General features: G+C 37.6%; 1 protein-coding gene across 1 annotated transcript in view; it reads right to left on the bottom strand.

Moving 5' to 3' along the window:
• Window positions 1–25322, bottom strand: part of CEP192 (centrosomal protein 192kDa) — a 63735-nt gene extending 38413 nt beyond the window's left edge. Inside the window, exons 1-17 of the mRNA XM_010009489.1 lie at window positions 25153–25322; window positions 23998–24120; window positions 22110–22264; window positions 20576–20622; window positions 18988–19117; window positions 17878–18032; window positions 15607–15747; window positions 14992–15328; window positions 14481–14621; window positions 11990–12054; window positions 11717–11908; window positions 10662–10785; window positions 8502–8632; window positions 6925–7948; window positions 6688–6814; window positions 5193–5367; window positions 459–1353 (exon numbers count right to left, since the gene is read on the bottom strand). Of these exons, the coding sequence (XP_010007791.1) occupies window positions 459–1353; window positions 5193–5367; window positions 6688–6814; window positions 6925–7948; window positions 8502–8632; window positions 10662–10785; window positions 11717–11908; window positions 11990–12054; window positions 14481–14621; window positions 14992–15328; window positions 15607–15747; window positions 17878–18032; window positions 18988–19117; window positions 20576–20622; window positions 22110–22264; window positions 23998–24120; window positions 25153–25322 (4132 nt within the window). The remainder of the gene's footprint in view (window positions 1–458; window positions 1354–5192; window positions 5368–6687; window positions 6815–6924; window positions 7949–8501; window positions 8633–10661; window positions 10786–11716; window positions 11909–11989; window positions 12055–14480; window positions 14622–14991; window positions 15329–15606; window positions 15748–17877; window positions 18033–18987; window positions 19118–20575; window positions 20623–22109; window positions 22265–23997; window positions 24121–25152) is intronic.
• Window positions 25323–25745: the final 423 nt, after the last annotated feature.

The following is a 25745-nucleotide window of genomic DNA, read 5'->3' as shown; positions in this document are numbered from 1 at the left end:
CCACTCCCCTCTGATGTTTCGGCTTAACTGACTGCTAATACCAAATTAGGCTGGAGACTGAAATGTCATCTACTTTTCAGATAAAATACAAATGAATTTCCAGAGCATGACTCATCTTGCCTAGTATGAGCTGCAGCTAGGATCTCTCTTCTTCCTATAAAAGAGTTCCTTTAAATGAACACAAAACCACTGAATGCTGAAGAAGAATGCTGCAATTCTTTTAGATTATGAAAGTTTGCTTTTAAGACAGTTAGAGGGACTGTAAGAATAGACCCTGAATTCAGAAAACATTATTAAATAAGGAAAATTAGTAATACCTTTTTTAAGGTATTTTAAGCTTGCATAAAGAATAATTGTGGTTACATTTGGTAGTCATTTTGATTTTATTTACTATAATATTAGCATAACCACTGTCGCTATTCTTGCCTACAGCTGTATTTTAAACACACCCTAAAAACCACACTTACCGGGTGACTTTGTCAGCTCCCATTCATTTCTACCAGATCCAAGAGGTTGTGCAGTACATGAGTTCAGATTTAAGATATTCTTGTTCCAGGAAGTAGGGTGTGGATTACAAAGGGAAGCTGTGCCCAGAGAGGCAGGACCAATATTTGGACCTAAAGGAATTCCTACCATAACTGGATTCTCAACATGTCCTGCCGGGATACCAGAACAAGGAAGCCCCGGTGGAAGACCAAAACCTCCAGAGCTGCAGCCATGAAACTGAGACAAAACTGTATTTCCAGTAGACGGTATATTTCCCAGGTGCTGTTGCGCAAATGGAGTCGCTGCAAGAGAATGTCCTGTGAGCAATGTGGGAACAGAAGCTTGACTCTCAGAAGTAGTGACATGGGATTTAAAGCTTGAAATTGGAACATGTTGTTCACCAGCTGAGTTTTGACTGAACGGCATATAAGTGCTTAATCCAGGATATACAGGTAATGTATTCAAGGACGGTAATCCTTGTCTCTGTGCTCTGCTTGTTTGATCCTGCCACACTTCTTGTGCATCAACATTAACAGAAAGTGGCTGAAAGATGCAGAATTTACTTGGTAAAGCTGATTTAACATGGTCTAGCTCTTTATGATTTGCTGCTACATTTGAAGAAATAGATGCAAGCTGCTTTTCATTCTTGGGGAAACCTTCTTTGGACAGTTCTTGACCCAGTATATCATCAAGTTTTCTCTGAAGACCTGCAATTTCATTTTCTTCAGCTTTCTGGTCAATATTAAGCAGTGCGTCCTTTTTGTTTCTTTGACATACACGGTCTTCTACATTTTCATTTGTCTGTTCCTGTGAAAGAGTGGGGCTTGCTCGAATTATTGTCGTGCTCAGTTCACCAGCATTTTCACCCTAGTAAGCAAATATACAGTAGCAAAAAGTTTAGAAAAGCAAGTAGCATACATAAAAGATGACAGACCTTAACACCTGTATTGCCACCAAATATAATTAATCAAGCTTGTAAAGTCTTGCTTGAAGTTTTGCTTTTGTAACATCCGTGGCTCTTCGCCTTAAAAAAGAAAACCTGCAACTTCAACCTGTTTGCTACCCAAGTCACATTCTAGCTAGGTATACTGGGTCTGGCTGGGATGGAGTTAGTTTTCTTCATAGCAGCCCCTATGGTGCTCTATTTTCAGATTTGTGACCAAAACAACATTGCTAACACACCAGTGCTTTAGCTGTCACCGAGCAGTACTTGCACAGTGTCCAGGCCTTCTCCATTTCTCACTCTGCCACTTCAGAGAGTAGGCTGGCAGTGGGCAAGAGGTAAGGAAACGATATAAGTGGCAAGAGGAAAGTCAGGACAGCTGACCAAAGAGAGAATCCGTACCATGTAATATCCTCAGTAATAAAACTGGGGAGAAGATTTTTCCAAAGTAGCTGTTCCTCGGAGATTGGCTGGGCACTGGTCTCTTGCTGGTAGCAAGAGATTGGTTTTGCACCACTCCTCCCCTCCCCCAACCCCTTCACTTACTAAAACATCTATATCTCAACCACAAGTTCCTCACCCTTCTGCCCTTCCAGTTCTCTCCTCCATTCCTCTGTGGGGGGCTGAGTGAGCTGTTTGTGGGACTTAGCCATCAGCTGGGATCAAACCACCACTGTAGACATTAACACTGTAAGAATGCTCTGCTCTCTGAAGTTACCACCAACTGTAAGTTTCCATAGGGCCAAAAATACTTAACTTCCTATGATTTTATAAAGCCATTTTGTGGGAAAGTGATTATACTGGAAAAAAAATAAAAACAACCCCCAAACACAAACGGAGCAGATTCCTAAACTCACTGCCAGCTTCACAGATATTATTGCCTAAAAAACAGAGACCCGCAGTGAGTTGTCTTATTTATTGTGTTTGGATCCAATACCAGGAAGATTTTCAAATTTATAATGCATGAATCAGTCCTAAATAGCAGTATCCAAGTGCAGTATAAATAGTCCTCTCCATATTCTTTGACTTTCTTGAATGCAAAGGTGCTTACTAACATCCAAATTTCTAACAAGAAATGAGAATTTCCAAGTATTAAGAGTCCAGTAATAAAAAGCTGATGTGATTAGGTATCAAATCTATACTTTGGGTTGTTAGTAAAAGCTAAAGACCTAGAAACAGAATTACAGTAACATCTTAGCAGATATATTTTTTAAGGGAAAAAACAAACAAACAAAACCTCTGCAGACATTACTTGACAGTCTTTTAAGAAAAAAGCTGAATGGCCCTGAACTAAGTCACTAATAAAAAAGGATTCATTTGAGATGCATACATATGCACTGACACAAAGACTCTCTTTTGTGCATTCACACAAAGAAATCATTCAAGCCCAGAGAGCTTCCATTTTGGCAGGTATGCATGGTGTAAGTGAAATGAGCACATCTCACCCCCATTCTCAATTCCTCTTAGTCCCAAGGTCATGGGGGTCTTGTACTTGGAAATCAGACCAAGAGAAAAAGATCATGAATATGCATATACTCAGTGAGTTTCAAGGAACTTCTTATTGGGTTAACTATCAAGAGCAGAAGTGATACACCCTCTCCCACACTGTTCATAGCTACTAACAATAGCATTGGCACTAATCAGTGGAAGACTGACCACGGGAGAACCACCCCCCCACAGCTGGCATCACATGTGGCAGTCTTCACAACACAGTGGATGGAACTCCAGGTATGTCCCCTTATCAATCTGAAAAAACTAAGTGTTCTTTGGACGTGCCACATAAGTTAATTTTTTTTTGCTTGTAAAGTACATCCAGATCACAGATTCCATTTTCAAAATTGCAGTTTCAAAATAATTTTGAAGGTTTTCAAACCCAAAACTAGGCAGTATCACATCAAAGCAATCAGACATCAGCTCAGGTCAGGTGTACCTCCGGCAAAGGAGCAAGATTGCTACACAAAAGGATGAAGAGTATCTGCAGTACAAAGCAATTGTTCAGCTCAAGTAAATAGGACCCGGAAGGCAGGGAAAGGCATGTGAAAGAAAGGGAAAATAAAACAAAGTAGCTGTTTGGATTGTTGTAGAAAAGTAAGCTGCAAGTTACAATCCTTTACAAAGGGCATTCAAGGCACTGCTTGAGGTGAGGTGGCTCACCAGTCCAAATCAACCAAACAAGAAATAACCAAAAAAAAATTTAAAAATCATGCACCTTTGACAACCTGGCCCTAGTGTTAAAGGGAGAGTACACCATTGGTTAAACAGATTGTACTGCAGTGAGTATTCAGATCTGAACACAAAACCAATACAATCTTGTCTGTAAGAAGCTTCAGGCAAGGGACATGAAAGTGGCTCTTAACAAGTAGAAATGAGATTAAGATCTCTCAGACTCTCTCTCAGCATAAAAGATCACTAACCCAAAGGAATAAATTAGTACTGTTGTGTTCTAAGTGGGACTTATCAATGTACTCATAACACAAATGTAAAACTTCAGCAAAGTACTTGAGGATATCCTTGTTGAACTACTCTGGGGAACAAAGACTACTCAAACACTAACATCTTTTCAAGACAGAGGGGCAAACTAATATGCAGACAGTAACATTAGCACATCAAGGGTAACCCATTTATATGAGATGACAGGAACCTAGAATCATATGCATTTCAAACATGAACCAGATCCAAGAGCTGATGCTACACCAGCAAAGACTGCAAGCAAATACCCACTTAAATTGGCCCTTGGGTTCCTCCCTACTGGGCTGCGATTCCCACTGGAAACATCAGGATGAAAAAGATATTCCCTGTGCAACCAGACCTAGAACAATATAGGCTATAGGCCAGAACACATGCTTCCTTCTTCCTGATGCTTTCAGCATGAAGGAACATTGCTACTGGTGCTTCCTTTAGACGGAAAAGAAGGCTTCACTAAGCTTTCACTAACCACCAGTCCTGAAGAGCCTCACCCTTTGCAAATTAAAAAACAATAATAAAAGAATAGTAGATAGCATTTCTGTTTTTAAGTTCCATCCACATTTCCACACAGTTTGGAAGGGCGGAGGCATAACAGAAAGATTCCAGATTCCAAGGAGCCCATGGATTTAGATAAAAGAATACCATTTATCTTAATCAGCATAACATTGCAAGTCTGAACAAAAGTTTCACTCTTAGAGTACAATCTTTGCTAAAGCAGTAAGAACAGTCAGAATGACTGTCAGAGGTAGAAAATTATTAGCTTCAGTCATGAAAAAGTAAGTTAAATCTAAAATACGTATTTATGAACATTTCTCAAGACAAAAAAGCAGGAAAAGTATTCTCCTAATAGCTGAAGCTGAGCAGAAATGGAGCCTCAGGAGTGATGAAAACAGATACAGATCCTGCAAACTACTACTGGAATGCTGTAATGCACACCAAGAACAGAATGACTTAACAAGAAATTGAGGAAAAAATGAAAGGGCAAAAAACCCCACCAAGTCTAACTTTTTTCAGACGTTAGCAGTTCTTTAAATGTTTTACTATTAGAGTTCATGCATTTAACACAATCTATTTCAGAATTTACATTTCTAAAATAGTTAGGAGTAGGGGGGAAGCAAAATACATTGTTCCTATGCACAGCATGTCCTAAACTGTTTCGAACCCTTACAACTTTTCTAATTTCAAATTATTTTGACCATTTAAGGGTTTGGTTCAGAGGTGAGAGGGAGATGTTGTCTTGTTTGTTTGTTCTAAAGTAGGAGAATTAATATGTATTTACAGTTCAAGATTTTCTTACCCAGTATGTCTCTGGATTATGTATTACAGCTGTGTTCTTAAGGGTACTGTCAGATGCAGAGACATAGGTTAGTCTGCTCATGCTAGGACTTGAGTAAAACGACTGAGGTAGTAATACACTCTCTTTGCAAGAAGATTCCTGATAACATGACTGGCTAGTAAAGTCAGTTTCAGACCTGAAAAACAGATACAAAGTATGTCAGTATTAGAATGTATCTCTAACACTGCCCCTAAGAAAATCAGTGCTACACATTAGCTATAGTATTCTAAAAGTCAACTTCCTCAGCCATTCTATTTAGTAGTTAGTACACAGAAGACATCAGCTCTCAACCTTTACAAATTCTCGCTTTGATGTACATAAACTCATTTTCATTGGGCATAAATCCATAAGGCAAAGCACCAGAATTCCACAGCTCAACTCAGATGCTGACGTCACAGAAACAGCACAAATTATTAAAAAAGTGAATCAATATGCTCTTATCTAACTAGATGGAAGACTGTCAAATGAAATCATTCAATATCCCAGGCATCACACATTACTATTTCCTATTCACTGCTGAGATTGTCTTAATTTCACACACCTGAAAATGCAGGATCTCTCACCCCTTTGTCATTCTGCACATTTTAACTTCTGAGAAATGCCAGTCAGCCTGTAAATCTAATAGCATGTACAACACTAACCATAGCTAAATATTAAACAGCAAACTTAAAAGTTAAGGCAAAGAAATCAGTTGTCTCTGCTTAGAAGAATGTGTATTGTCAGTGGTTACTGGCTATGTTTATACGTTTACAGCTACATAATCAACTTAGTTGTAATCTTATCATTTATATAACACTTACTGTTATGGAAGCTCATTTAAGTAATATTGCCCTTTCAGTCACTAAGAAAGCCTTAGATCTTAGGCTCAAGTGGCCATTTCAAATTACAAAGTGGTCAAAACCAATTCAAATATTTCTACCCAGCCTCTCTCACAACAAGCAGTGGTATGAATCAGAGAAACAAACTGAGTGAAATACTTATAACCTTAAAAAGCACATCTTGGTTGATCTGTACAGCGTCAAGTTTTGTTACAATTAACAGCATAACACCCAACCAAATAGCTTTATTTGCAACAGATAAATTACACTAGAACAATTAAAAAGTATGGAATTTTATAGCTGTATCAACACAAAGGTTTAAGTATCCAATGTATCTAAAAAGCTGAGTATTTTGTATTCATGTAATACTGAATAATCCTTAACAGAAGCAGCAATGTTCCCATACAGCATCTGTGCCTCATCAGGCCAGTGTGGAAAATAAAAAGTTAACAATTGCTTAAGACTGCTTCCCCATACATATAATAAAAGCAAACCGAAAGCTTAGTCTAAGAATGAAGTCTCAGCCTAATAAAGATCTTCTGTAACCTGAGACCAAGGACAACATTCAAACTAAAACCTGCTTCCCTCAAAAATCCTTGTGAATCATTAATTCTCATAACCTGGACCAAGGAATTTACCCTGAAAGTGCTGTTCCCGAAGTCTCACTAGGAGAAGAGTGAATAAGCGGTGAAGTTGAAGGTCTGAAGGTATACTGCTCATCCTCCAGAGGCTGCAAGTCACATTCAGATAGAACAGGCTTATGTTCTGGTAAATAAAAAGAATTTAATAACAGTGTTTATTTAAGCACAGGGAACAAGTCTACTGTCAAGAAAAGCCTTTTTAACAACTGGTTACATTTATGTAAGTTTACTTACCAGTACTATTCTGAGAAGTTGGGGAGAGCTTCTCAAAAGTTACATGTTTAGCATTCCCATTGCAAGCAATACTGGCATCTTTGTTTCTCTTCTCTATTTTTGCATTTTGCTTCTTTTCATCGCTGTTCAATTTCTGCATAGGCATTGCTTTTGTAGGACTTACTGAGACGTATTTTCTCGATGGCTTGGCAGGTTTTAAGTTGCTGAGTGACAGAATATTTCCTGCACTTTTCTCCTCCAAGTCATTACATGATTCAGAAACAGAATTTGTTGCTTGATCTACTATTTCTGTGTCTTCCCTGATACAACATCCACTAGTGAGATTGTCAGTCTGATAAGGAAGTGGACTTCTCTGTGCCACTTCCATTTTTGCTGCTGAAGGAATTGAACATGTCTGTGCTTCATTTCCAGTAGGTGATGTTTGGGTATTGAGTGTATCTGATCTAAGATCAGTATTCAGTGACTGTAAGTGTTTACTGTTTGCTAAATCTGATGACTTTTCTGAATACTTAACCCTATTTGCAGTCACATCTTCATGGCTGGGAACACCAGACAGACTAGAGAAATTCTGAATATCATTTTCTTCATTAAAGTAATCCAGAAATTGCTTCTCTGTTTCTTGCTGCTTGCTATGATTATTTATGAAGTCTTCTGCAGGAATATCCTTATTTTTATCTTTACCTAGTAAAAACGTATCAGATGCTTCATGTTTTACAATACTCTCACACTCACTTTCATGTCCAATCTCATCTGTTTTTTTGAGGTATTTTTCCATATCAAATGCACTATTGTCCGCATTGCTAAATAATGTCTGATTAGCAGGGAGTTCTGTCTCATTCACAATTCCAGTAACAAAACATGTTCTTTTATTTTTATTGGAGAGCGCCATCATCATTGCAGCTAGCTGGGAAGGATCAGCACTGGAGGAAGCATTAGCAATAGCGGATGCAATCGTGCTAATACTTAGAACAGAGTCAGAAGGATTAGATTGGCTGCCTTCAAACTTGTCTTTCTGAACTCCATCCTACAACAAACCAAAATGAGTTAAGCACCAAATTAAGAGGGTGGCTTTTTTTTTTTTTCAGAGTTCCATTTTCTACATTTTGTTTATTTTAATTATTTTGCATTTTGGTATATGGCACTATATTAACATTTCTAGCTGTCAGAATTTTAATCATCTGTCAAAAAGGAACACTGCAATAGGCAGTGTTCTCATTGTTCTCATAATTCTCATTGTTGTGACTTTTTAAGTCTACTCCACAAATTTGTTTGGGTTTTTTTAAAGATTAAACAAAGACTGAGTGCTCAGAAGCCTTAGTTCCTGCAAAACTTTTAAAATCCTAAAGTGTTTTAATTCAGTTGGAAGAACTGGGAGTAAAATCCCATCAGAACAAACAGGAGAGAATTTACCACGACCAAATACACAGTATCTTCCCAGAGAACCTGATCAATATAAAAAGCAGTGAGCTGATATGAAAGTCCAAATTTAGCTACATTCGAAGAAACAATAATAACTGGAGTTATGTGGATTTTGTTTAAGCTCATAGTTGCACTTAATAGAAAAACACAAGAAATACCTTTGCTCTATTTTTGGTAGCAGCTTCTGTATTGATGCTCTTATGCATTTCAGCTGCAGTATCCATCCTATGCCATGCACCCTCACAGCTGGTAGAATTCTCATGTTCTTTTGCTTGTGCTTCTAAGTCATCTAAGAACAAAGAAAAAGACAGGGAATTAGTTTACAGTAAGGAAATTGTCTAAACACCTGCATTCTTGGGATACACACACTCCCTTAATGCTCTATAGAAAAAAGAGTTGCTGTAAAGGTACAAATCGAAATGCTGCAAGCACCAACTGTTTCCTGTACAGCACTCAAAGTTTACATTCAAGTCACAAAGTTAACAGCATTATGAATATCATGCTCACACTCTTCAAATTTTCAAGTAGTTTATCACATTAGCATAAGCTAAACAAACACTTTCATAAAATGGTGTTTACATGATCATATGAACATAGACCAAATTCCAGTAGTTAACTACAAGAGTTAAAACTGAGTAAAGCCAATTTTCTTATGCTAGAGACAGTGTTTGACTGAGACAGATAGCAATGGACTGGTGATTTTGAAGGATTATGTTCAGGACAAACAGAAAACCATAAATAATCTTCCTGATTAGGAGATCAAACCCCAACTAGGAATTATTGCTTATGTGAGATCTAGAAGCTATCATTCTAACAAATGACTTCCTGCTTTAAGGAAAACATCCAGACTCCCTAGAATGCTAAAACTAACTTTTAAAGATCCTCTGATGGGCAAGAAATAAGTATGAAGCAACAAACATTTTTAGTTTGGATTTGGTTTGGGGGGTGGGGAAGAAGTTGGTTTGAGTTTGTTTGTTTCTTTTCCCCCCCCACCTTTACTTCTGTTCCTATGGCAGATATTTGGGGTTTGGACATATTTTGTATTTCAAGTAAGACCCTTCCCAAGTTGCTGACCCCTCACCTTCCTCTCCACCTGCAGCTCCTTAAGCAGGAATTCTATACTGGTATTCCTGATAAAGACTATTATTGCCAGTACTACTTAAAATCAGATGGCAGTAACTATTAATATCTTGGCCACAAAGTGACCCAAAAACCTACCTTCTCTAGCATTTATATAAAATACTGAAGAGCACATTAGGGTATTTTTCTATTATTGAAAGCAACAATTGTAACTATATTTTAACCAGAGGTCATGAACTCAATGAACTGCTGGTATTCTTTGACAAAAGTCCAGATTGTTGTATAGTTAATTTAAACACACTAACATTTTTTAAAATGAATAATCATTAAGAGAGACTTTATAACATTTGCAAGGTCTCAGCATTAGGAAAATTATAGCTGTAAAGCTGTTTAAAAGTAGGTTCTATAAAAGCCTGATGAATATTTTTCACTAATGCAATAAAGTATTTAAGCCACTGGACTGACTGTACAAGCAGGTTCACAAAGATTGATATTGCCACAGTTCTACCAAAAGCAATAGAGATGCTTTAAAACGCACCCATCCTTTCCTAAACATAACATACTAAGTTGATAGGCATATATACACACCAAAATACATGCTGTGATCTTTGCATATACAGTTTTGGAGGAATCTCCTAAATCATTACTTTAAGATAAGCAGCTATCACAATAGTTTAACTTTTTATTGTTTTTTAAAGATGGTAGGAAAAAAGTTTATGCACACACTGTCAGCTCAGTGTCATGGTGTACGCTGAAGCCAGTACACCCAGTTACAACCCAAATTGTTTTCCTTCTTTCCCTATGTCCCCTATATCTATATGAGCAAACAAAGCAATTTTCTGGGTGGTTTTTTTTTTGTTGACTTTTTTTTCGGGGGGAGGGGGATGTCTGGTAGTGGTGGTGGTTGGGTTTTGGTACCACATTGGTACAGCTTTTTCAACAGAAAAACTCTGAACAGACTGTAAATTATTACAAGATATTCTGGTAGTTATCCAGTGTCTGGAAATGCTGAAATATCCAAGATAATTCAGGGTAGTACTTGATACTTGTTTAGGTCCTGTGTTTTTCTGGGGGAAGGGGTGGGGGAGGTGCTCACAGCAAAAAAGATATTTGGTGAATGAAAACTAGAGTCTTTCTATCACACATTACTCTTCATAGTCTTTAATAGCTATACACAGGTAATTTTTAACTACTGTTATAACTGAAATCTAGGGCTGACTGTTCTGTTCTTCAATTACCTTGAAACACCTCAGACAATTGTGAAATCTCTTGGCCGAAGTCACCTCCTGATGAATCAGACTGCCTTAGCAAAGCAACAGGTTGTCTTTTCTTCGGAGATGTAATATAGTAACCAAAAGATGGCTATGGGAAAAACAAAAATTATCCAGGAATACAACATGAGTAAATTTGATCATTAATAAATAGGCCCAGTGGGCTTGCAAAGCAGTTTCAGCCACAGCTGGAGTTTGGCTATCGTACCACTAAGAAATAACATGTGCCTCTTAGCATTGCCAACGCCTAATCCAAATACATACACTTCCAATATATACGTAAACTAACTTATTTTTACCAGTTAGACAAAAGAACGTAGACATGTTCTCATCGTGTCTGCCTGGAGGCATGCTCTGCCACTCAGCCTCTGAATGTGTCAGGACAGAACATGCCCACTCTACCAATTCGCCAGGACACAACTGAATTACACATGCATGTTTGACATCTTCCTCCCAGCGTACACACTTCCCCATTTTTTGTTTTCTTGTCTACAGTGCAGGTGAGATACTGTCTACCAGCATCAGAAAAAAGACAGGTATCAAACAGATGCAAGAAGCATACAGAAGTATATCACTAAGTTAAGAGACTAGATGATTATATTTTTACTGAAGTTAGGTGTTCGCCTAAATAGCACATCAACTATCAATAGCCATTCAAAGATATCCTCACTGTTTGAATACCCACCTGAGCAGCATTTCATTCAACTATTATGTGGGTCATTTGCTTGGACCTCCAGTGTGCACCCTGTATATGGTGTATGTTCTCTCTAACCCTGACCAACTGGTAAAGATCAAGATTCATCGATAATGCCTGCCAGCTCTTCACATCAGAAATTCCAAGAGAGAAAGAAAACCCAACCCAGACCTGTCACACACAGAGGAATTCCTTTCCAAGTAAACTTAGAAAAGTATTTCTCAGAAAGAATTAATTAGAATATAATAAAAAACCAAAACAAAACCAAAGAAGTACTACCTGTTGCTGTTCTTGTCCTTTCATTGTGTCTTAATATTAAGATACATACCCGTTTCACATCACTGCCTCCACCAAGACAACCAAGAGCTTCAGATCTCTGACCAAAGAACTCCCCCAAAGACAACCGTAAATAACTGGCATCTTTATCAAGATCAGAATTTCTCAGCAGAATGCAGCTATTGGCCGATTTCCACGAAGTATCTGCTAATTCAGATGCGTTTAGAATGTCTACCTTTCCCCCCTGCAGACAAAGAGATTTCAGAAGTTGAAACTTACACATAAATTAGAGAACTACTCTGTTTACACCGAGATCATTAGTTACCTGCACAAGTTTGTGAGCTTTCTCAAATTCTTCCTGGTCTTGTGCAATCATAGCAGCTGCTTCAGCTTAAAGCCAAAGAGAATATATATTAAAATAAGGAATAAGTTGTTATGTGGTGTCATTATTATTTTGCATCATTAAACTATACTTTGAGGGACAGACATTTCAATATCTAATTCTATGTCTGAGACAGTTTAGGACACAAAAGGAGTTATCCCATCCCATTATGGTTAAAAATGTTCATCTGAAATTAGTTTTAAAAGAGTACTCCCTGGATCTTTAGGAGCAAAAGTAAAATCATTTAGCTAACTAACTTAGTGGTAAATAAAGTATCCTACAGCCTTAACTCCAAACCAAACTATAAGTTTTCATAAATTACGCTACCTATACAAGCTACAATAGACCATCATATGCCTACTTCCAAAGAAACTTGAACTACATTCAATTTTGGAATTTTCATGAAGGTGGTACCTGTGAATTGGAGCAAAAGAAAGACCAGTTCATGAAATACCTGTGCAAATTAACAGGCCAAATAAACCAATACTGCTTTTAAATTCAAATACTTGTATTATTTTCACAGTTACCATTTACAGAACAATGAACATTTAAAAACTTCTTTGCCAAAATTACGTGAAAAAATGATCAAGAGATACTGCTCTACCACCTTATTTCAATGTTAATGGATCACTAAGCTCATCAAAACTTATGAAATATGTGGCCTTATACACTCAGCATCCCTAGCTATAGAGGGCACAGGGCAAACGGAGGAACAAGTCAAGAATGGACAAGAATATGGTTGTTGTCCATAAAATTACTTATGGGAAGTCATAATGCATGCTCTGAGGAAAGACACAGAGTTGGAATACATCTTTAATGAGCAATCCAACTGCATTTCCTAAAGTAAACCTAGCATTATCAATAACAGATCGCTATATCCAGTTGAACTCTAAAGTCAGTATCAGTTCTTACTTAAACCTGTGTAAGCCATACAGCTCTCTGAAGACTTCCTGAAGCACCAAACTGTCAAGTGAGCAATCCTGCACTATTCTATACAAGAACACACTGTGCGCACAGTTTGCTGACAGAGACAGACATGTCATAAACGAGACTCAGAAGCATCAGATGTAACATTTCCTTTCTGTCCCTACAAATAAAATCTCTCAGCTGTCAAGCATCACACTTGAGCATTGCAGACAGACAGGCAAACTAGCAGCCAGAAAAATGCTAACCACACAGAGTCTGGAAGCACATGTCTTCTACCGTGTGAAGAGGTAAGTCAATCAGCTCAAAAGCAGAATTGCTTTTAAAACCCATCAGGTTGGAACAAGCTAAACAGCCTTAGAAAAATTTTGAACAGTCAAGTATTCTAATTACTTAACAACCTGAGTCTGAGGTGCTGGCAAGTGTCTGACACGTCCTGGCTTTTGAAAAATAAGGGAGGAGCTCTGCTTTACTGACATGGTAGATAGGGAAGTTTCTATCAAATCGGATCACATTTGCTTGTTCCAGCAGAAAACCACTACAGCACTGAAAAACATTCCAACCCATCAACCCTGGTTGATTACTCATTCAAAATAAACAACTCTACAGAGCAACATATACAGCATTCTCTTTGAAAGAAAGAAGAACCTCGAGTGGACAGTGGATGTCTTTAGATTACGTTAGCCTATCCATATATATATATATATATCAACCTCAGGAACTAGCAGAGTCTAGGGGAAATATTGTCACACACATTGCTTGAATCTGTCTAGTAAAACAGATGACATTTTGGTGCTAAGGAATTGATTTGTTTACAGCACTACGCACATATTATCCAAGCCTGTATGACAAACATACAGGCTCATGAAGATCAGCCTGAGACAGCTTAAGGAAAATACACAACTCTTAAGTAAACAGAGGTACAAAAAGGCCTGGAATTTGTTAGAAGTTGAGTCCCATAAAGCCTCTTTATAAGCTCCAACATTTTTCAGTACCATTTTTTAGCATCAAGACACTCCCAAGGGCTTCTCAAAAAACCACCAGTGAATTCAGCAGTTCTTTTCACATTCTAGTTGATTTTGTAGTAATTTCTTACTTACAATTATTTCCTGTCTCATAATCATCATGGAAGACAGAATGACTACTGTTTTCTCTTCTTAAAAGGATAACAATGATTAAAGTCCAAAGCAAAAATTGTGGAAATGACAGCTGCAGGATTTACTTTTGCTCATACAATAGGCACCAGTGACACGTTAGAATGCTTTTTGAAACAAAACAAAACAAAAGAACATTGGAAGAGCAGAAAACTTGGAAGGAAGCTATAAACTGTAACTAATGATGATATCATTATCACCTATCAACATCAGCTTTCAAATAATTTGTAGTATCTAAAGCCTGGAGGCTTTGCAACACCAAATACTGATTTGTAGAAGTGAAAAAAAAAAATGAAGTTTACTTAACGCTATTACACATAACAAGAGCTAACTAAAAAAGGAAAAAGATCACATACATCCAGTAATGAACTCCTCATTTACTTTATCATCTTCAGACAGATTTAAATCTTGTTCTTCATCAAATGAAGTGTAATATGCAAGATCAGTCACCCATTTGCCTTCTTCATTTTGATAGACAATGCTGTGAGGTACATCATCTGAAAGATACAGCAAATGGCACATTGTTGATTAATATTTAAAGAAATATGGCAAAGTCTTAAGTTTAGATTAAGGCATTCACTTGTCAGAAGTCAGCACCAAGTTAAAACCAAAAAAACAAAACACATAGCTCAAGTTGCTGCAACTGCAAACTTAAACTAGTTCTATCATCAAATGAATAACAACAGTTAAGTGCAATATACAACAGTCAGTATTTTTTAAATAAAAAGTCAAAATTTTTTCAGGCTCCACTGGTTTTTACTACCGTCTTGCTCAACTACAGAAAAATGCATAGCTTAGGATTTTATTTCTTCTTCTTCTATGCAATGAAGTCTGGTCACAATTATATAGATATCTAAAACAACCAACCTTTGTCTGCTGTAGCTAAACTTATGTTCTCACAGCTGTCTGCAGTTGGAGATAGGTAAGTATCAGGAAGACCAACTTCACATTCAGTTGCATCTGTCTGAGGTGCTTTTGCACTAGGAACCTCAGGAGTTGTATAGTGCTCCAAAAATCCTCTTGATGTGTGTAGTACTTCGGCATCAGAAGCAGCAGCCTGACACTGAGAGGACTGCATTTCTTGCTTTGGAAGGACATCTGAGACATCAGCTTTATGACTGTCCTTGCACTGAAGATAAAGTGAATCTAATTGCAACTCAGGAGCAGCATGGGGTTCTAGCACATCTCCAGGAGTCACGGAATTCTTCGAAAACAATGATAATTTGAGAAGTGTCAGAAGTGCAGTTGTTAATTGTTTATGCTAACAGTTGTAGGTACAAAAAGTCCAAAGTTAACTGTTTGAAAAGTATTTCTAAAAAACATATATAATATATATATAAACCCAAGGTGGCATTGCTAAATTTTTAAAAGGATGGGTTGTTAGTTCAACCTCTAATGAGTTCTCAAACACAATGCCATCTTCTACTACAGTCTTACTCTATATGACAAAGAGAAATTCAAATGACAATTTCTACCACATACCAGTTGCCATACTGCTTTGGGCAGCATTTCTCTTTGCACAGGACATCCAATTATCCCTTGATTTTGAGAATCTTCATCACTAGCATTTCCAGAGTCTACTCCTGTCATAGCCTGGTAAGCATCAGGAACCTGAAAGTTCTCCTTTAAGTCACATGAGAACAAATATGAGGAAAAAAATTACACTACAGTTGTTTTTGCAATGTTAAAAAAAAAAATCCCTAGAAAATACATTATCTTCATTTGTTTGCTGAGGTGCCGCTGCCAGAGGCATCTCTAGCTGCTAGCACCACCACCAAGGACAACAGATCCTGGCTATGCCAATCCATGCATGTATCTGCCTCCGAGAGCATACACAGTAAGAAGATGAAGATCTCTTCTTACTCCCATCATGTCCTTTCATTCTCTTTAACAAGGGCACCATGCTACTCCTTCTCCTTTTCTGGTTGACAACTCCAAATCCTACTCATAACCTCTTGTACCTACCGCACTGCCATGGCCAAAATAGCCAGGAAGCAGAGACATCTGACAAATAGAGAAGACCTGAGATGGAAGAGCAGAACTGCATTATTCTCACTCCTCAACAACCACCTATCCATTTCTTCACATACAGCCACAGATCAGCAACCAGACTACTTTTACAAGGTTAACACGTCAGTTCCCACAGCTTGGAAACTCTGATGTCAGCTGGGAATTTTTGGAAATTTCAAAAGCTACAGTTGATTTAACTATTTAAGTCAATCACATTTCCCCATTCTGGTCAAGCTCACACACTGACCAATTAAGAGAATTATTTACTCTCCCGGAAAAAGAAGTCTCAGTGATGCTATATACTCAGTAAAACCTTGGACCTTGCTATGCCAGTGACCAAAAAGATTGTACAAACTAGTTGTATGACAGAAGTGCCAGCATGTAATCTTAATAGTTATAGAAAAAAAAATAAACCAGAATCAGTTACAGTTAAAAATTGTAGTTCTAATAAGGAATAGCAACAAGATGAACTACTGAAAGTAGTTTTGTCATAGAACAATCATACTAAAATTAGGCAATTCCTATACAGATGATAGACCCCATCTCCTGGATATTACAAGTTACAAATGAAGTCAAAAGACAGCCTTAGCTTCAGTTTAGCTGACCAACTTACTGGGGCTGGATGGGACAGGATAAAGCAACCATTTTATGGGTATACAGTTTTTTACGGAGATTTGTCTGTCACTAAAAATTCTTTGCACTCAGAAGCTGGTAACCAAAATTAAAATCATGCCATCACAAACCAATAGTAGCCATAGAGGCTTCTGCTTAGTTACCAATGATATAACTTCCTTTAGTGGACTTGAAAGGATTCCAAATGCTTATCTACAAACATTTTACCATCTCTGACACTGAAACCCACTACTTAGAGGAAGCTTAGAGGAAAGTGAGGTGTACAAGAAACAGACATACTTTAAAGCATTCAAGAGAATGCCTCAGAGTTACACTAAATTCAGACCAGCATAAACAATCCAAGACTCCAAAAACAATTTCTACTTTTATAATAAGGATCAAGAAATGCAGTATTAAGTAGTCCAGCAGAAAAGGTCCATCTTAAGGCAAGACTCCTAGTGCTATGTTAATTACAGGATTTCTCTGAGGGCAAGTCTCCATCATCCCACAGAAGGGACAGAAATCCCGTCTTAGCGTTTAGGATTTTTTTCCCCTCTTTGCAAGATCAAATAACAGAATTGACAGCACAAAGATATCTACCAGAGATGCTTAACAGGAGAAAGGAGAAAGCTATGCACAGGACAGAGGAATGTGAGGAGCAAAGTTAGACAGGTGTGGGAGACCTTTGAATAAATAAGACATCATAATAGGAAACTCTTCAGCTTTGCTGCAAACCTTCCTGACTAATGCCTGTTAGGACAGCCAGCTACTTGTCTAATTCCACCTTATCTCATAAACAGCAAGACCTACTGTAACAAGCAGATGAATCAGCTGCTAGCTCTGCACAACAAGGAAGAAGAAAATAAATACAAAAATAGCTCCCTAGCTTCTTTCCTTTTATTTCCCTTTTTTTTTTTCTTTTCTTTTTTTTTTGGTCCCCCCCCAGGGAAAACCTTGCAGAGGGAACAGAAGAAGTCAGAAACTCACTCAAACAGCTCTGTTTCTAGTTTAGACCTGTATTTGCTAATTTCAGAATTAAAAATAATCCTTCACTGTACATGCTACCTGTTGGACAGTATTTGGGTTTGTTAACTGCCATTGTGCCTGCTGAGCTTTGAATTTTAAACCTACTTGAAGTAAGCCATTTTCAGAAAGCTTCAGCGCTGTACAGCATTCCGAGAGTTTCTGTATGTCAGTGTCTCCTCTTGCCATTTCTGGTTGCATCAACTGCTCAAAGTAGGCTTCTAGTTGGTTATCAAAGAACTCTTCATCATCAATATCATCATCTATTGGAAGAGAAGAAATATCCTATTCACCTTTCACAGATATTTTATATCACCTGACATACTATCAAAGCAACGCTATGATTTTTAATACAGTGAGTCTCACAACACACTCATACAGTCAGAGCAGAATTATCCTGGGTTTCAGTTAAAAGTAATTGCATCACAGAAGCATGTAATTGTCTTACTCCATGACTAGCGATATACAGCTAAACAAGATGACTATATGCTAGCATTTTAACTCCCAGTAACTCTACTTGAATGCAGGGCTGCTTGATCTCAAGACAGCAGTAAACCTATTTATCACTCTGCCTTCCTCATTCTTGGTGCATCTGAGGACATACCCTGTCATCCTTCAGGTTACATGCAAAGTCAAGTGCACTAATAAAGAAGAAAGTGTTTTTCCCTCAGCAGCAGCCACTGGAAGGGCAGAGAAATTTCAAAACTCTTGTTTAGATACACAGAACCCAAGCTCTCACTTTTATCCCTGAGCTAGACTTCCAACTTGGGTGTCACCTGCATGTGTGGCATCTAAAGAGAGTTGATCTGAAGCTAAAGTAAAAGTTAATTCTAACTGCATGTACATGTTTTTCACCACAGGAGTTTATCTCTATTAACCTAAACTGAAACTGGAGCTAGGGTTACCACTTTATTAAACAAACGCCCCCATTTCTACCTGTATTTTTGATTCACAGTAACTGAGGATGGATGTTTATTTTAGATTGAACTTCCAAATGTTATCTTCTCTGACAAATCCCATAGCCACCTACTCCTATTACAATTTTAAAACAGCTAGTTTCCCAGTGAAAAGTTTTCTTTAATATTCCTAATAGTAGTTCCTGATCAAGCGTAATACTGTATTAAATACTTCAGTAAAACAATACCTTTCTTCTCCAGTAAGCAATAACATTGAGACAGAACTCTAGATTCAACTACCCAGAGCTATAAACACACTTACCAGTGGAATCTTCTGAGCTTCCAAAAGATGCAAGTTTCTCATTTTCCAAAAAACTTGAAAGGCTATTGCTAAGGTGATCACTTGAGGTTTCACCTTCTATCAGTTTTTCAGAAAGTTCAGGTGGATCAACCTGTGAAAAGCATCCATACAGAAATGTTTCTAGGAGTTACTAGCTATAGTATAAATTCAATTAATCATAATTTATGAGGTTAATAATATTCCAAAACACTCCTCCACCACTTTCCACACACACACACTCATCCCAGGAAGCATTCAAGTTCCAATGGACTTTGCCTGCTACCTTCCAGATTGGGAACAGGAAGAAATACAGGGATCATAAAGGATAAAGAGGGGAAAAGCATCCCAATGACACTAAACTTAAAACGCCTCAAAAAATTACTGAACCACTGCATTAAAGAGTTTACTCTTGAACAAATTGCTCCTCCCTTTATTAAGCTGCAATCCCAACTTAAAAGTACAGACAACTCTCAATATTTTCCTGTGCTGTTAGAACAGTGCTTCTTCAAATAAGCATACTAAATTACTCAGAAAGTAGTGTTTCAGCTGAATCTAGCTAACTGTAAATATTGTATCTTTTATATACCTGAATGATTTTAAAAACAGCACAATATAATGTCAGTTTCGGATTTAGTCTCACATTCTTGTGATAAACACCTCATCTTTGATAGAGAACAAAAAAGTGAAAGTTCAGAAAGTAAAGAATTTGAGAGGAACTTGAATTATGGTTTTCAGATGATGTCTGTGAGTATTCAACTGCAACTCACCAACCACTGTGGCCCCTAGAAAAATCAAATGGAAGAAAACTAAATCAATTTAGTAAATACCATCTGATACATTAAGGAGTATGTATTGCACAGCATCTGGCTACAGCCTGATGCATGTTTTCTATAAGTGCCATGAGATCTCTCATTCCTGTCTGCCTTGTATCTGTGGCCATAATTGTCAGCTTCTCTAACACAGTAGATAAAAACAGCCAAAGCATAGGCCTACCTGCCAATACCTGTAGCTGTTTGCTAGCTGTGGGATAAGCAAACACACACAATACACAGAGGCAGCAGGAAGACTGTGTTCTTAAAAACGGTGTAGTTTTTAATGCTGAGGACACTGAAGTCACCTGAACTAATACTCCTCAAACTAATTAACAAGTAAGTACAGGGGCAAGTCAAATCAGGTTGATATTGTCTACTTCAGTTTCCAAAAGCATTCCAAGCAGTTCCTCAAAAGGCCTTTTGTGAAGCTAAACTACAATGGGGATAAAATGTGAGGTCCTTACACTGATAAAGGATTACAAGACAGCAGAGGCTACAAGCAAACAACAGTTTTCACAACTGAGAAAGATTAGGTGGAGTCGTGCTCCCATGGTACTAATTATGTTAAGTGATCTGCAAAAAGGAGGCAAAGGGAGGCATGACACATTTAGCATGCTAGCACTGTTAAAAATTTAAGGGATACACGACATAAGACAGTAAACACACTTCAATTCCCTTCCTCTTCCCCTCACAGGATTAAGTCGATTACATTATTATTAGAAAACTTTTAATTTCACTGTATTTAGAAAAGCTTTCACCTTGTTATTCCTATTGTCTGGAAGGAAGCATATTCCAGTTGACAGATCTGAAACAAAAGAATGTGGTGTAAGCAGTATTTTATGATGTTCTTACATTATACTACTAGGTGCTACCTATTCTAGAAGATAGCAGACCAAACCTCTTGAAGGTCTAGCCCAAAAACATACACATTAGCATAATATCAAAGTTTATATCTTCTTATAACAGTGATCTGAAGTATCTAGGAATAATTAAAAAGGCAGGGCTCCATCAGGACTAGAACTGTAAAAAGTATGAAAGACAACTGCCTTAGAGATGTCTATAAGGCAGTGCAGAAAAGGAAGGAGTCCCAGGTTGAACTAGCAAAGGCAGGAACAAGTGTTCTCTTCCACTGTTGCACTTCATTTACTGGGCCAATTCTTTTTTTTTTGATAACTTGTAAGCAGCTTCCACTCATCTTTATGTTATAACCACCCATAATCCATTTGCGAGTCCCACAAGGCAGAACGTTTTAAGCATGCACATACAGATTTTTGCAAAAAAGGCTCCTAATTTTTAAGAATAAAAGGCGATTTCCAAACTAGAACTCTAAACATTAAAAAACAGCAAGTTAAAACAGATCAACTAAATAAAATCAGGCACCCTCAAGTCCAATCGCAAACACTGGGCAGACTGTTTTCTGAAGCATCGTGATTTTTGTTGCCATAGTTACTACCACTTCTTCAGGACTGCCATAATAAGTGACTGAAGTCACACGTCACTGTTAGAACTGCATTTTATAAGGGCCCACTTATATTACAAACCATAGTACTTTCCCACTGAACACATTCTCTATTAAATTATTAATATACTCACCTCATGAAAACCTACATAAATATTCAAATAAAGCTTAGAAAAAGGTAATGACTAAATGTATATATTTACTAAGTATATTTACTGAATTTTAAGGAACATGCAGAATTTAATCACAGGATTGTCATTAGCAAAAAACCCAAACGAGTTTAATATCAACAGCTACACTTCTAAAGTAAGTTACAGAGTATTATATTGCTTCCAATAGTCTATACTTCAAAAAGTTTCACAGCAAGTATTCCAAACTACTTTTTCATGCATCATGTCACTAGGAAAGGATGTTTCCAGCTTCTACAGCTGCAGTTAAAAATCCACTACAGGTTAGAATACTGCAAGAAAAGAGACTTAAAAATGTAGTCTCATAGACTTACTCCTGCTGACAGAGAACGGGTAGAAAATAGCTTACACATTTTCCACAAGTAAAGTTGCTGAAATTAACTCAGATTCCTACTTGCATTTTAGTTATGGTATATTATAGCAAACACTATTTTCACCAGCTTCCTGTCTAGCTTTGTACTTTGAGGACAAAGTTTGGGAAGAAAACTAGGAACACCAGGTCAACCACAAGCTTTCAGTTTGTTCAACTCAAAGAGATTCTTTTTCAAAACCTATTGAGACTATTCCATGAAACTGTGAACAGGTCAAGAGAAGACACCCATAGCATAAAAAGCAAATTACACGATTTTTCTCAAATTTTAATACCTTTCGATCGTTCAAGTGGCAACACCTCAAGTGAAGTATCTTGACTGCGATTCAAATGCTTGATGACATTCTGATCTTGCTCTCTGTATACTGAGTGGGATTTTTTCAAATTAACAGAAGTTGGCTGAGGTTCTTTGACTTGTGTAGCAACTTCCCTAGAAAGAGGATTATGTCAAAGAAAAATCACTCAGCGAGATATACAAACCAACATTAGCATACAGCATCTCTAGATACAAAGATTTGATAAATTCTCCAATTTAATAGGCTTTGTATCTAGGAATTCAGCTGTTCCCATTAACAAAGATTCTACAGACCTCTTACCTGTCATTTTACAATAAAGGAATAAACATCAATATTACAAGGGCTTCACTTTCACAATCTAAAGTGTGAAACAAATAAGGAAATTTAGTGTAACATATGCCTCTCTACTTTTTCTGTTTGTTCCTTTCTTTTTCATTTCTGCAAAGAGATGGAAAAGTTTAAGGGGAAAAGGGCCTATTCTGGGTGAGTTCCATAATCCATTTGGGAACAAGTCAGACTCTGGACAAGGTTTTCATAAGTCCAAAATACCAGCACACTTTTTGTAACATTAAATGAGGGACTAAACCATAAAGAAGATGATTTACTGAAATTACATATAGCTCTGTTAAATAACAGATTTTATAATTCTGTGAGAAAGTTTTTTCACTTCTGGTTTCATGGGACTTCCACAGGGAAAGATAAGCTTATCATGCAAGATCTTAAAATGTCTCTGCTGAGGGAATCATACTTTTGCTTTAATATTTTAGATCATAGAATGGGCTGGGTTGGAAAGGACCTTAAGATCATCTAGTTCCAACCCCACTGCCAGGGGCAGGGACACCTCACACTAGACCACATCGCCCAAGGCTTTGTCCAAGCTGGCCTTGAACACTGCTAACATTTGAAATTCTGAAGTGCAATTATTCCATGTTTTGGGGGGTTGTTATTTTTTGTTGGTTTTTGTTGTTTTTTTTTTTTTACTTGAGTACAATCAAGACATTGAATCCCTCTCTGAAGTCTCACATTCTTTGTTTTTACAGAACTTACTGCCTACAGTACAATTTTATCAGTGAGAAAGACACATTGCATTTTGTATCACAACGGCAACAAAGCTGACCTTGGTTAGAATAACCTACGCAACAGCTTCCGACGCTTCCACCATTTAGTAATGCTTTCTAAACTATTTCACTAACACTAGTTATTTGCTAAGAGATAGCAATCATCAAAGCTACAAGGAAGGCATATTTAATAGGAATTGATGTTCCTTTTGTATGCAAACTACGTGATACTTACTCAGAACAGATTTAAATCACTGAAAACTATTATTCACACATATGACATGAACCAGAACCATCAGCATAATTCTACATTATGTAATGTAAACTAGGTAAAGACAAGACAGATGCAAGTAAGTCAACTAATCACGCTTTGGAAATTTTTAATTAGTGTGACAAAAAAACAAATCATCATTTAAAAAAAAAAAAAAATCACTTCTTAAGATTCATTCCTGTCATTTACATGAAGCCAAATCAGTCAATTAAACTGCAGTACAGTGTTCATGTAGGACTGTGCAGGTTAAGAGGTAGCACTGCACAGGATGGTTCCACACAGCCTGCCACTATCCCTCTTCAGAAGTCATGGAGGAGCTGGTTTAGTAGGAAAAGCTGCCCAAACTGCCAAACGCTGTAAGATAATAGGTTAATACACAGCTGAGCTCTCCAGTTACTGCATCAAAAGGCCAATAGAAGCTGCTACTAAAGTGGGCAATTAAATTCTGAAGCATTCCATAATTAGCTTATAGTACATATAAATCACATACTAGTATGTGTATCTCAGAACAGAATTAGATTTTAACTATCTCACTTACGTGTCATCACGAAAGCTGAGGGCAAATCTCCCCATTGGCTCAGGATCTGACTGACTACTGTGAGGAGATCCTGATGGTGGTGACCTTTTCCCTTCTAAATAGGATGCAGAGATATCAGAAAGCCTGTAAAGGTGAGGAAGAAAAACACACAGCAGAATCATTTTAATATGCACTGCTCCTGTTTTCCAAAGAACTGGGGAAAAAACAAACAAAAAAACATATTGACAACCACTCATCTCCTGTAAGTACAATTATTTGGATATTTTAGCATTTTCTAGACAATCTGTATTTACAGGTACAAATATGTACCCAGAATGACTCTCTCCAGTCTCCTGGGGAAAGGAGAATGATCCTCTCTTCAGTTTTCCTTCTTTAGAGAAATACCACATTATCATTTTTAGTGGCTAGTGCTATCCCATTTAGAACACACGCTTCTGGAAACACTGGGTATAAAAGCCTGATTTTAGTTCTTGTTAAGTCATAGGACAGCATTTAAATGAGCGAAGGCTTCTATAATTGTTACTCTTTCTTCTACTCCTTACTGAAAAATCATTAGAAATTGTGTTAAACTTTAAGTCATATCCATAACACTAGTTCTTACACTACCCCTTCTAAAATGAGCCAGATTCAGGTAAATTAAATGAAGAGTTAAGACAGTTAAGAGAGCACACATGTAAAAAGTATATTATTCTCTATATAACTTCAAACTTGAGTATACTAAGCTGAAAGTCCAGTAAAAAGAAACCTGATTGTTATCAGTCCAGAAATAAGTTACTCTTTAAAAGGGCAATTTAATAAAAGTATTTGATGGGTTATTAATTTAATGCAGATTTTTCACTGCTAATACAGTCAATCCTATGTTTGCTGATCAGTATGCTACTGATTAGTAAATAGTTTTATCATCTACCAAATACTCTGTCAGAATTTTTTCTCTCCAGAGTTAAATCATAGAATAGTTTGGGTTGGAAGGGACCTTCAGGATCCCCTAGTTCTGCCCCCCTGCCATGGGCAGGGACACCTTCCACTAGACCATATTGCTCCACGCCCCGTCCAGCCTGGCCTTGAACACTGCAAGGGATGGAGCAGCCACAACGTCATGTTCTAAACCATCAGCTAGGCTTTTTTTATATTATTGATATTAACTGATAACCTTACCTGTTGTCACAGCCTGGTTTACTCCTGGCAACAGTCGAAGCTGCAACGGGTAAGCCAGGGTTTGAGGAAATAGTAACATTTTCAAGAATGACACTCGCGCTGCTATTTAGTGAATGGCCCAAGAAGCTTGGAAATGTCTCATCGGCAATATTTCTGAAGTTTTCCATCATCCTGCACAAAGTTGCTTAAAATAGCTCTCTGCCTGGCAACATGATCAGCCCTGGTCCAGCAGCATCTGAAAGAAGGAACAAAACAACTGTACAGAAAAAAAAGCCATAGTAATGCTGTCAAAAATGTTATTTATGCATCACAACAAACCGTCTTTGGCAATCACCCCACTTTATCTACAGATGTGCTCAGAAATCACTTCCAGTCCTCTCCCGCCAGGCTTTTGGGGGGGCAGAGAGTTTTGTAACTTCCTTGGACCTCCTAAAAGGAGCAGCACTCCTGCAAGTTAAAGAGTACCGACGCTCCAAGACGTGCCAACCTATATTTAGCCTGCAAAGCTGCTCGGATCGAGACAGCCTTCCTGCATTTCCACAGCAGCGACCACCTGGGCAGCTACACGCTCCGTGACGCGATCACCTCGGGCC

The sequence above is a fragment of the Nestor notabilis genome, unplaced genomic scaffold, assembly GCF_000696875.1.
Source record: "Nestor notabilis isolate BGI_N333 unplaced genomic scaffold, ASM69687v1 scaffold6552, whole genome shotgun sequence".
Lineage (NCBI taxonomy): Eukaryota > Metazoa > Chordata > Aves > Psittaciformes > Psittacidae > Nestor > Nestor notabilis.
Note: the sequence above shows the minus strand (reverse complement) of the source record. Positions and strands in the feature narration are given on the sequence as shown.